Genomic DNA, 12193 nt, shown 5'->3' with positions numbered 1-12193 from the left:
ACATTTTAATGTGAAAGGTTAATAATTAATAAAGGAGAGCGGTGAATATTTTCCATCAGGTCTTTCAGTCTTGAGAAACAGGAGGTGGAGCAGTATCCCACTGATCGTTGTTGCTTCATGCATGTTGCTCTTGGCATGGATTCCCAGGACAAACACAGAGTGGTTTGTGCTTGTTCGTGTGTGTCTGTGTGTTTGTGTGTGTGTGTGTGTGTGTATGGTGAGTGCATAGAGAAAAAAAAAAGACCTTCCCTGGCATCTGTGCGTTCACTTTGAAAATTAAGCCCAGCAAGAATCCTGTAGGAAAAAAAAGAAAAAGCTAAAAAGCTCAAGCTGGCAGTTGTATTGGGGTTCTATTGACAAGAATAGTCAATGTGCTTGGGATTAAAAAGCAATCCCGCGTTCAATATGACACCTCCCTGCACGCTTTTATGAGTGCCAGTGTGCGCCTTGTACTTCAGAAGCTGTGGATCGAGCTGTCGACACGGGGGACAATCAAAGTTGTAAGAGAGTGCAGCCATCCCGAGCTGAGTGAGCAGAGGCTTGCTGGATATCTCCGCCGCTCTCCCGCTCCCTTTTTGAAAACATGTGATCTAGAAACTCAACTCAGCAACCAAGCAAATGAGATTAAAGCACCCGTAACCCCCCCCCCCCTGCCAACCCTCCCCGCCACCCTCCATAACCACCGCCGTTTATGCCCAGAGATGGCTCGGGGGGCTGTTGATTTAAATGCCATACACCACTGTCAGAGCAGATCAATCATAAAAAAAGCATGGTGTAATTGGCTTTTAGTGACACAACACAGTGTTGAATTTATCAAAGGATGTTGTACCATGTGACTTAGGAGAAGCGACTTGTGTGCGGGGCCATCGAAAATCCCACTGCTGACTCAAAAAAAAAAAGAAAAATCTCCAATACCACGATTAGGAGAGAAAATGAAAAAAGTATGAGTTGGCGACTGTGCGAGTGGAAGTCTGGAGGAAGACTGCGGTGTCTGTCCACTGGGATGAAGAAAGAGGCTTCAGCTTGGAGAGAACAAAGAGCTGGAAGTGTCATAACGCTGGGAGAAGCCTGTCACTTCTACACAGGAGCATCTCCTGACATGAAGGGAGACCCAGAGGGTCGGAGAGTGGCAACTGAGGCTTCATGTGAAGATGGAAAACCAATATGTAAATTGTTCCACGAACATGAAGACCTTCTCAAAACATCAGATTTCTTACGAGATCAACTTGTGTCGTTAATTCACACTTTTTAATCAAAATAAATGAATGAAGACAGAAATTCATGCCAGAAATCATATCACTCAATAAATATGAGAGGAGTTTGGCCTTATTCAATTGCCATATAAACACTACAATGAAATTAACACAATTTTCTAAAGATGTTTTCAGACGTGGACTGAACTCTTACATGTCTGAGTGAGAGACTCTGGAGTTTCTACGGACTTTCTCCGCCTGGCTCCAAGTATGAAGTCTGCAGAAAGTCCATAGAATCTGCAGCGGGAGATCCTCTGCATGATTCACCGCACAGGAGTGTGTGTGTGTGTGTGTGTGTGTGGGGGGGGGGGGTTGATGACGCTTCTAAAACATGACTAACAGTAAATCTCTCCGGGTGAGAAAGCTGTTTAGAGAGTTTGTGGTGATAAGAGCCGACGCTGTTATCGATATGATGTAAACAAAATCATGACACGATGCCTCCTGCCTCCGCCTGCTGCTTGTGGTGGATTATATCTGAAGAGTTTATCCTGTTGTATATGAAAAGTACCTAATAATAGTAAATGGATAGTACTATGTTCACCTCTGACATGTAGTAAAACAAAGGGATAAGGAAATGAATGCTCAAATACAGCATTAGAGTAAATGTACTAGATTTTTTCCACCACTGCAGAGAAATAAACAGTAAAACCACATCAGTCACCAGTTTGCAATGTTTCGTTTACCTAATGAGACTTGTTCAAGTCATAGTCATCTGCTGTATACGATATTTTTAAGCTACTGATTAAAAACATTCTCAAGGACGGAATAAGTCCATTAAATCTCTGGACTTTTCAGCCTGATAAGATTCTTTTCAGAGGCAGTTGGCTATGATGTTAACTGAAATAAGCCCAGTTCTCATACTGGTGATTGTCCTACATACAGCATACATTATGAAGTACAATATAAAATCCTGGCAAAGATTAAATGCTGTAAATCCATATTCAAGACAAATTCAGGAAATAAATGTCTCCACTATTTGTGAACCTCAACTTTTCATTGGGAAGCACATCTCTCCTTTTTCATCAAGCTCTGACAAAGGACTGGCAGCCTTGAGGTGCAGTGTGTGTATGTGCAGATGTGCTGTGCTACAACCAGCAGGGCCAAGCAGCCCTGAGGCTACACAACACACACACAACTCACACAACACACACACACAAATAGAGAGACCCATACTGTGACTGCAGGCTGCCCGGGCCCTGGTAGGCCCGACTGAACTCGGCCAATTCAAACAGTGTGATCCCCCTGATCTAGGGAAGGCCCTGGCTCTGAGGAATTTGTCCATGCAAATACATCCCATTTCCTCTGACAAAACACCACCACATGTCCAAGCTTCAAGGACCCACACTCTGCACGGCTCAAGTGGCCGCGCTATTCACCACCTGGGAGCTTTTTACTTTGTGGGGCCTTCCTGGTTTCCTACTGTTCCACAAACATGATCTGCGTCGACACCCAGAGACACCGGCATCCCCAATCTGGTGTGTGGAGAATAAAGCAGGTCGTGGTCGTCGCGACAAATCAGATAAATCTGGACAGAAGGTCTGTGTTAAAATTGAGACTAAACATTATATAAAGGAAAATTATGTAGAGCAGTGAATTATTTTTATGTATTACTTCAAATTGATATGTGGGGTCAGTGGAGGTATAACCATTGAGTGTGTGTGTGTGTGTGTGTGTGTGTGTGTGTGTGTGTGTGTATGTGTGTGCGTATAGCCATATTTGGCTTCCATCAAAGAGTCAGGCTGCAGGTCTATGAGGGTGTCCCCTAGTGGTGACACAGTGCGGAGGCGACCCAGAGTGTGAAACCACCCTGGTGTAAAACAGATTTCCATCAGATCCCCCCAGATAATGGTAATTTCACAGATAACAGTGAATCTATAATGTGAAGTAAAATGCAAATTAAATCCCCCACATATTTTACCCTGAAGAATAGATTTGTAATTTTCTTATGCTATACTCTATCTCACTGTAAACAGCGCTCCATCTTTTCCAGAGCGATAAGCCGGAGCCCGAGTGTTTCATAGCTTTTATCTGATGAGAATGATCTGCGGGTTTCGCAAAACTGCAATGAGAGAATTCAACCCCCAACTCCACTGAAACAACAGAACAGAAACGTTGCAGGCAAACTTGCTCTCAATGAAGACGGAAAAGAACGTGTGCACCGACTGGGAGCTGTGGTGAAGCTTTTAAAGACGTAGAGGTTAAAACGACACGACGCAGAAACAGTTTTCTTCTCTGATGCATCATTGCATCCACTCGATCCGCCAGCGCAGACAAAAGTGCAGCGGAACAAAAAGGAAATAAAGAAGCTTTTAGACTGAACTGAAGCTATGTCAACAAGCAGTAAACAGTACCTTAGTGCACTGACATTAAGTGTTCATTGAATTTGTTTTTATAATGTGCACTCCCGAGAAGCCGTTAATTGCAGAGAGAAGTGGCTGAAGGCTCCCTCGTGCACAACCTGCAATTGGAGTTTACAGACACATCACACAGATTTCTAGTGGAGTCTCGGCTGAGGTGCCTTTTGTGAAGTGAAGCGCCATTTAATGCCACCGGGAGCGAAAGCAGCCATTTACAGGTCCCTAGAAAGGAAGTGAGTCACATAATGTGGCTTAGCTGAAATAAAGGAGGAAGTGAGAATCTGACAATTTAACACATCTATTAGCATTTCGGCTAAGTCAAGTGACCAGGAGGCCTCGGCTGCGGCTAATGACGAGCACATTAGCACCTTCATTTAACTAACAGAAAAGAGGTGGGGAGAGTTGCTTTTGTGTTCTCTAAATACTGTTTCTTCATCCCCCGGGTATTTAGAAACCTTATCATAAAAATATCCTACTGCACCCACAATCTGTAGATAGCATTCAGCACTCGGAAACCAAGAGGGACAGCTTAGTGAAAATAAAAACAGAGCGCCGTGCAGAGAGCTGAGCCTCTCAAGAGATAATGGAGACTGCAGATTTATCCAAGCGCGGCACACAGAGGCTTGAAATGAAGGGGGACCAGGAGGTGCCTGGGAGCCGCGTCTTTACGAAACCCACTTACCTGAACGTTCGTGGGAGCAGGAGACACCAGCACAATTCAGTGAGTAATACAGTCAGAGCCCGGCATTGTTAACAAAGAAAAGTTTCCATTTCCATTTCTATTGTGGTAAGCGGGAGAATAATGCTCCTGTTAGCGGCAGGACTTGATATGTTCTAAACTGCTATGTAAATGAGTATGTTATGTACATGTGTATTTGTATCTATATATTTATGTGTATATGTATGTTTATTTGTATGTGCATGTATTTGTATTGATGTATCTGTATATTTATTTGTATGTGTATAATGTAGGTGTATATGTATGTGTATGAGAACGTGTAGGTGTGTGTATGTTCATGTATTTGTGTATGTACATATACATGAGTATATGTATACAGTATATGTAAACTGTATGAGAATGTGTAGGTGTGTATGTTCATGTATATGTGTATGTACATATACATGAGTATATGTATACAGTATATGTATACTGTATGTGTATGCATCTGTATATTTGCATATTTTTAGTATGTTTATATGTATGTGCGTGTATATTTTTAGTATGTTTATATATGAACATGTACATACATGTATATAAGTATGAGTATATATGTAAATGTTTATAGGCTTATGTATGTGTATATGTTTTTGATTGATGAATGTAGAAACCTACCTATTTTAGTCAAGGGGCTGGAAAAGAGCTGCTGCAGAAGTTTGTCCTCTGATGTTCTCAGCACCACAACAATGTCTGCAGGAAGAGTGTCTCTGTTCTTCTCCAAAAATCCATTCACATTGTACATCACCTGTAAACAGGGCACAAACAACACACATAGATACATTAGCAAGTATTTTTAATACACATCTAAATCCATACTTTTGTCATGGCAGGGATCAAATCAGTAGATTGTTTGTTGCATCGATCCAAACGTTTGTTTGATACCTTTCCAGCATAATGTTGGATTCCAAAACAAAGCTCTACACGTTTTGGTATCCAGAAATACTTGCAGCGAAGATTGTCGTCAAATTTATCTGTAAGCAAGAAAAGAAAAAGAAACACCAGTACATAGCAATGAATTACACTGATAATTGATGAACCTATTTTGACATCTGACCTCTCATTCCATTCTGAATGTTTGTTTCTTGGAAACGTGTGCGCATCTGTCAGGTGTAATTCCAGTCTTACCCACTAGGGTCTGGTCCGTGGCCTGAGGGAAGCGGCTCTCCTCATCCAGCAGGGACAACAGACCCATGGGCTTCTGCAGGAACATGTCCAGAATGGGCCGGTTGTCCTCGTACACCACCAGGCTGGCATCCACTCCCTCACTCTGGTACTCCATCTAATTAGAACCAGCAAATGTAGAACAATCTAGCTAATGATTTCTATAAATGACCCAATTAAACAATCTGGGCTAAATATGATTTCTGCATGTTTGGTGAAAAAAAGAGAGAAAAGTTTCTCATCAACAAAACCAAACAGCAGCAGCGTGTGTGTGTGTGTGTGTGTGTGTGTGTGTGTGTGTGTGTGTGTGTGTGTGTGTGTTTGTGTGTGTTTGTGTGTGTGTGTGTCTAAGGCTGAAGTTTACAGCATAATAGAGTCTTTACTGAATGCATAAAACAGAACAGCTCTGAACTAACAAATAGAGTCACTTACTTATTCAGAATTTATTTCAATTTGCAAATAACCCACAGTCCTATCATATTATTGCATCTATTTAATTTCAGATCAAAAAGTTGGTTTAAATATATATTTTACAAATAAAGTGGAACCATTGGATCTAAACCGTCCTCATGTTTAAGTCATCGTCACTGAATAATCAGTTTGTGTGCACAGCCAGAGCCACAGATTTTGTTGATACCCACACTAAGTAAAAGTGCTTTTCCACTGAGCGTCAGGGGCAGCTGGCACTTCTTTGTATAAAAGCAACTTTTCCAGGAATGTGAAGCCGCTTGAAGCTTTATTTAATGTGTAAAAGTTGCTTCTAATAAAGGTTCCAGTCCTGCAGAGGGCTGGAAAATGATAATTAATGAGCAGTTCTCATGCTAAGTGAAATCCTGCCTCAGTTTTTCTTATCATTTGTTGCTGTATGTATTTTTAGGTACAGCACAATGAGTTTGCACACAATGGAATTATTACCTCAGCCAAGGAGGTTAGTTTGTTTGTAAACAAGACTACGCACAAATTATTGGATGGATTTTTATGAAATTTAGTGGATGGAGACAATATGCGTCAGGGAAAAACACAAAAACCTTTGGTGCAAATCTGGATCAAAGAGTAGATCCAGGAATCTTCGATCCAGATTTGTGAGTCGCCTGCTAACGTATTTGTGTTACCATTCATATCTATTCAACATAAACAATTAAGAAAATAATTACAAAGACAGTTAAATAAATGTCCAAAGTATGTTTGGAGGTGTTTATTGTTCTTAATAGCACACGGATCGACTGAATCGAAAAAACTGGTTTCTTAAGGGAGCTGTTGGACCGAGGTGGAGGTTTGTGCTTTATTGAGTGCAATTCTAGGATATAAATAAAATTACCTCTCCTTCTTTTCCCTTTAGGAAGAGCGTTGCAGTTAACATAGACTAAAAGGCTTTATGGTAAAACCCCGCTTGATTAATGGCTTTTCATTTCCATCAAGGAAAATAAAGACTTCTCGCACTTCAGGGTAAACAACTTCATTAAATCAATTAAGAGAGTAATCTGGTGGTGCACAAAAGTACAAACAATCCTTTACACATCACAGCCTGGCTCAAAGAGAAATGTTCCTGTTCAGAGAATCTCCTCCCCGATAGATATAACAACACACATAATATTGTAATCACTGATTTCCAGAACAGTGTGTTGTTGTTCTTGTTTGTCGCTTTCATAGAATCTTTCAGAGGTATTTTACTTACCACAAATAGCATCCCTGTGTGTGTAGAACTGACCTGTTCCAGGGCAAATATGTGCTGGTTGAAGTAAAACTGGATCTGCTCGTTTGCGATGTTGATGCACAGTTGTTCAAACGAGTTCTTTTTGAAATTTTCGAATCCAAAGATGTCCAGGATTCCCACGTTCATGCCACTCTCCGCCACACTTCAAAGAGGGAAAAAAACGGGGACACGCAAACTTCAATTCTTCTATGTCACGGAATGAGCACATCCCCAGCAGCCATATTAATTGATTAAACTTTAATGATAATCCGAGTTCAACCCAAATAAAGAGTCTGGTCAGGATGGATGGGAAATGATGAACATCGGCTTTAAAAATAGTCTGAGCTTCTTAAATGTTTGTTATTTCTGTCTCTATAGATTAAACACCCAGTTATTTTCATCGTCGGCACAAACAACACATTTCTACAACACAGCATGAAGACTTAACGCTGGGTGTTTTATATTCGGAGCTCGGAGCTGCTGCTTTCCACGATCCGTCATTAACCACTATATGTAGAGGTCACCTTTAGCCCGGGCGACCGGGTTATTAATGGCAATAAGGAAATGGCAAAGATGAGTGGAATGCAGACAGGAACTCTGAGCTTTTGTACATCTCAGAGATGAGTCCTTGACAGTAGACGCCCATATTTATGAAGGAATTCTTTTGGATCAATGAACAGCCCCTTTGCAGTCTCTCTGATGTCTTTTTAATCATCCCAACATTATTTTCTCTGCACGCAACTCAGTATCAAAAATTTATCGAAACTCTTTTCTGCTCTCCTTTTGCTTGCCCATTGATATTCTCCTCTGCAGGTTTGCATCTACCTCTGCAGACTTCCATAAAGGTCGTCGGAGCTTTGCCGAGAGGCCGCCTGATCGTTGGAGACAAAGACGAAGACAAGAGAGTAGTGGTGGACGTCTGCACCGATGCTCATCACCGGAGGACAACTCACCAGACATTCATGTCAGGCTGCAGCAAGGAGTTGATGCGGTTCACTATCCAGCTGAAGAGGCGTCCGTACAAGGCCTTGGACATGGCGTCTCGCACGTCCGTGGCTTTGTCCACGGTGTTGGTGCGGATGATGGTCTCACCTCTGGTGACCACGCACTGAGAGGTCAGCGCCTCCTGGAGCTCCTCAGGGCCGATGCTGAGGAGAGACGCAGCTAAGAAAGAGGGATCAGAACATTTGTTTGACAATGAAGATCTTGTCTGCGTCTTTACATTTGGTTGCAGCTTTATTCCTGAAACTGTTAAAGTGATCAACAGTAATTGTGCCACAGTAAGTAAAGACCTGTGGCAGCGACCCAGAGAGCTGATTATCTGTTTATTCAAAGTTCAGTGAAGCTCGACTCAGAACTCCTGTTAGTAGAGAGATGTAAGTGGATAGTGATTCTGTGCTTTTAGATGCATTATGGTTTCACCTGCACTAGAAAAGTGTTTTCCTTTAATTAAAAAGATAGTTAAAAGCTGAGATGAACCATTGTTTGGTTTTGTGTTGTGTGTGTAAAAGTGCCCAGCCCACACAGACTCACAATCAATAATGAATCATGTATCACAAAAGAGCGTAAACTATTACACAACATAACAACAAATATAACCCAGACTTTTTAACATGTGTCTTTCATTCCTCCTCTCCCACGCGCTGCAGATAAAATCCAACACTAAAAGGTTTGATTCTTAAAACCAAAAAATCATCAAACCAGAAAATATGTTAGGACAGATTCCATAAAACATCACACGAATAAAGCATGAAAAATAGACTCTCTCTATTAATCTCACCTAAATCACATAAAAGTCTCTGTTCTCTCTGGGGAGACCATTAAAACTCTTTGGTCCCATGTTGAAAAGAAGGTTATTACGTAACGACTCACCGTTCTCTAAGGCCTCTGAGTTTGGTACTTCACTCTTATCAGTCTGGTGTTGGGACGTGATGGCTGCAAATTCAATATTGCCTGTGTTCAAAATGGCTGAGAGGATTCTGTAGACAGAGTTGACTTCCTAAAGAACAACAGAACAACACATTTGTTTACATAGAACCAAATGGATCTACAGATGAAAGCAGTGTAGAGCATTTAGTTGAATATTTAACCACCTCTTCGGTAAAGCCAATGTTCCGGAAGCACTCCTGGATTGCGTCAAACTGCTCCGTGTACAGTTTGCTCGACACAATGTCTTGCATGACTTTGCAGTGCTGGTTGTCTAGGTACCTGCAGATGCATATAATGTTAGTTTCCGCGATGGGAAGTGAAAGACAACAGGATTTCAATGAGAAAAGTTGCAGCACTCACCTGGGAGGTGTCTTGTCTGGAAGCCTGTATGTTTTCAGCTTGTCTTGGTGGTAGAGTCCGGCGTATATGTAATAAAAAATGTGGAAGTTTTTCTCCCACCTGGAGGCAAGGAAACAGAGTTGTCAGAAATATGACGTGTGCAAACCCAACAAGATGGAGGCTGCGCGGTACGCACATGGCCTGTTTGATGACCCTCGACTTCTCCAGCAGATACTCGGATATCTTGGCCCCGATCACGGCTCCCGTCAGCGTGAACTTCATCTCCAGGTACTTCCCAAAGCGACTGGAGTTGTCATTGATCGCTGTGCAGGCATTTCCGAAGGCCTCCACCAGGGGGTTCACCTGCAATATCTTTTCACGCAGCGTCCGATTGTTTGCCTGACAACCAAAACACATTTCTTAAGTGAGAGCTGTGGTGTGATTGGTTGATGAGGTTTATGCAGTATTCAACAATATCAGATTTAACCACAACAGAATGACCCCACTGCTGTACCTTTCCCAAGAAGGTCAGATGTTGAACAATTAAATGAGCGCTCTCTGTTTTCCCAGCGCCACTCTCCCCACTGATTATGATGCACTAAAAAAAAGAGAGATAACAACTGGGGTGACAAAAATATTAACAATACAGAAAACACATTATTTAACCAAGTTAACGTGTTTAAAACGTATCATATATTGCTTTCAATAGTCTTTTGTAAATATAATGAAGTTTTCATCTTCATTATATTTCTACAGAATACCTGGTCTTTGCAGAATGACACCATGCCTTGGTACGCTGCATCTGCAGTGGCAAAGATGTGTGGAGGGTTGTTGGCCCGCTTCACACCATGATACAGCTTAGAGAACTGAGGAAATACACATGGGTACATATTAATATACGCTTCTTAATAATCCCCCCCCCCAAAAAAAAAATCATATTAACATAAGAATATCTGTTAAAAGTAATTTTCACACATTAGCTATACACCCACACATTAACATGTTTGTGTTCCTCTGTCAAACACAATTTTCAGTTTGCAGATGATGTTTTCTTGTGAAGGGAAAATCTCCCAAAATAAAGATCAGGAATGTAACAAGAGAAAAAAATGAAGGGAAATCACCGATCGGGTTTTAAAAGAAACTTAAAAATGGTCAATTACACAATGTTTGTGTTGAAAGTAATGTTTTTAAGCCCGATCTTAGGCCAGATTTTCACATTGTTTATAGTACACATACAACAATCAGCCGCACCATTAAAAAAGGTAAAAGGTTAAATGTTGTGCTAGCTTTTCTTTTTTCTTTTTTGCTTCGTATGACCTATAATTAACATAATCTACACAATACGATTTAATTCAGTTGACTGATGGTTCAGAATGACCTCTCTCAAAACATGTCACAGACACACACATATCAGTATATTATAGTATATGGGAACATTTGTGTGATTGGTCGAAAGCCAACCTGGGGAGAGTAGATGCTGAGATTCTGGAAAGGGTTGAGAGCGATGAGGATGTCACCAACGTAGGTGTACACCTGGAGCTCATCAAACCTCTTTTGGAGATGGCTGATGATTGTCTCCTGCACACAAGAAGAAGAAAAAAAGACATTGCATCAGGAACATTATACCCGCCGCCGATCAATGCACGATGAGATAAACACGTTAAATCTTACCTCATCTAAGAACTCCAGGTTTACCAGATCATCATCGGGGCAGCTCTCTATTATGAGGGTTTTACGAGTATTGATCCGCTCGTGCCTGTAAGAAGCCAAGGACATGATAATGCCTCAGTAAAGGAACCACCAGATGAGAGGTGGTAGTTTGACTGGCTGGATGTGAGACCCAGTCTCTTCCCAGGTTTGTGTGAAGCCCTTAAAGCCTGATCCTAGGGGACACATCTCCAACTATCAGAGGCTGTGATTGCACTTCATCTGTGTTTTGACCGATCACTATCCAAGGAGCCCCAGGGGGAAGAGGTCAACCACCGGCTGGTTCTGTGGGGCTGCAGTAACCCCAGGGGAGAGTGTGAGAGAAATAGTCTGTGAAGGCTTTAAGTGCCTGTATAAATGTTGTGTATGCGCAGCACACAGTAACGTACTGTTCACAATCAACCGTCTATATGAATCGATTCTACCACCCTCTATTTTCCATGTAGCCAAAGCAAAAATTGTTAAGTGTTTTTATTCAGTGGTGTGTAATTGACCACTTGATGAAGTTACAATGGCTTGAAAATAGACTTTTACAAGATAAGTTTAAACTTAAAGGCTTCACGCAGTTATGTATTTATCCTGTATTTATATAAATTGAAAAGAATTGACTTGAAGCTGGGTGTCACAAAGGGCAGCGGGGACAAGTGATGTAGGTAATCGATGGATGGATGGATGAGAGGATGGATAAATGTCATTGAGTAGCCAAAACATGTTGTTAAATAGTTTTTTATTGGATTTGCAGGCAATAAGAAAAATACTGAATAACACAACCTTTTTCCAAAATTTATGAAAACCCCTTTGGTTACTTCTCTATCTTCAAAACATTAAATAAAAATCTAAATCACAAGATATATCTATATTCTATTACAATAAATAATCAATCACAGTATATAAATAAAGATATTCATGCTTCAGGTCATGAACTGTTTCCTCCTCTGCCTTTGTATTCATCCTGTATTCTGAATATAATGGAATTACTCAACATCTGCTCCCGATGAAGTGACTGTCATCATCATGTCCCTTTGGAGAAGGACTT

At 41.3% G+C, this 12193-nt stretch overlaps 1 protein-coding gene across 1 annotated transcript in view; it reads right to left on the bottom strand.

Annotated features, from left to right (window-relative positions):
* Nucleotides 1-12193, bottom strand: part of myo3b (myosin IIIB) — a 57785-nt gene that overhangs the window by 30069 nt on the left and 15523 nt on the right. The window contains exons 11-23 of the mRNA XM_062402321.1: nt 11122-11206; nt 10912-11028; nt 10212-10316; nt 9965-10048; nt 9647-9849; nt 9472-9570; nt 9276-9390; nt 9055-9181; nt 8136-8346; nt 7198-7345; nt 5454-5607; nt 5211-5299; nt 4944-5073 (exon numbers count right to left, since the gene is read on the bottom strand). Of these exons, the coding sequence (XP_062258305.1) occupies nt 4944-5073; nt 5211-5299; nt 5454-5607; nt 7198-7345; nt 8136-8346; nt 9055-9181; nt 9276-9390; nt 9472-9570; nt 9647-9849; nt 9965-10048; nt 10212-10316; nt 10912-11028; nt 11122-11206 (1667 nt within the window). The remainder of the gene's footprint in view (nt 1-4943; nt 5074-5210; nt 5300-5453; nt 5608-7197; nt 7346-8135; nt 8347-9054; nt 9182-9275; nt 9391-9471; nt 9571-9646; nt 9850-9964; nt 10049-10211; nt 10317-10911; nt 11029-11121; nt 11207-12193) is intronic.

The sequence above is a fragment of the Platichthys flesus genome, chromosome 13, assembly GCF_949316205.1.
Source record: "Platichthys flesus chromosome 13, fPlaFle2.1, whole genome shotgun sequence".
Lineage (NCBI taxonomy): Eukaryota > Metazoa > Chordata > Actinopteri > Pleuronectiformes > Pleuronectidae > Platichthys > Platichthys flesus.
Note: the sequence above shows the minus strand (reverse complement) of the source record. Positions and strands in the feature narration are given on the sequence as shown.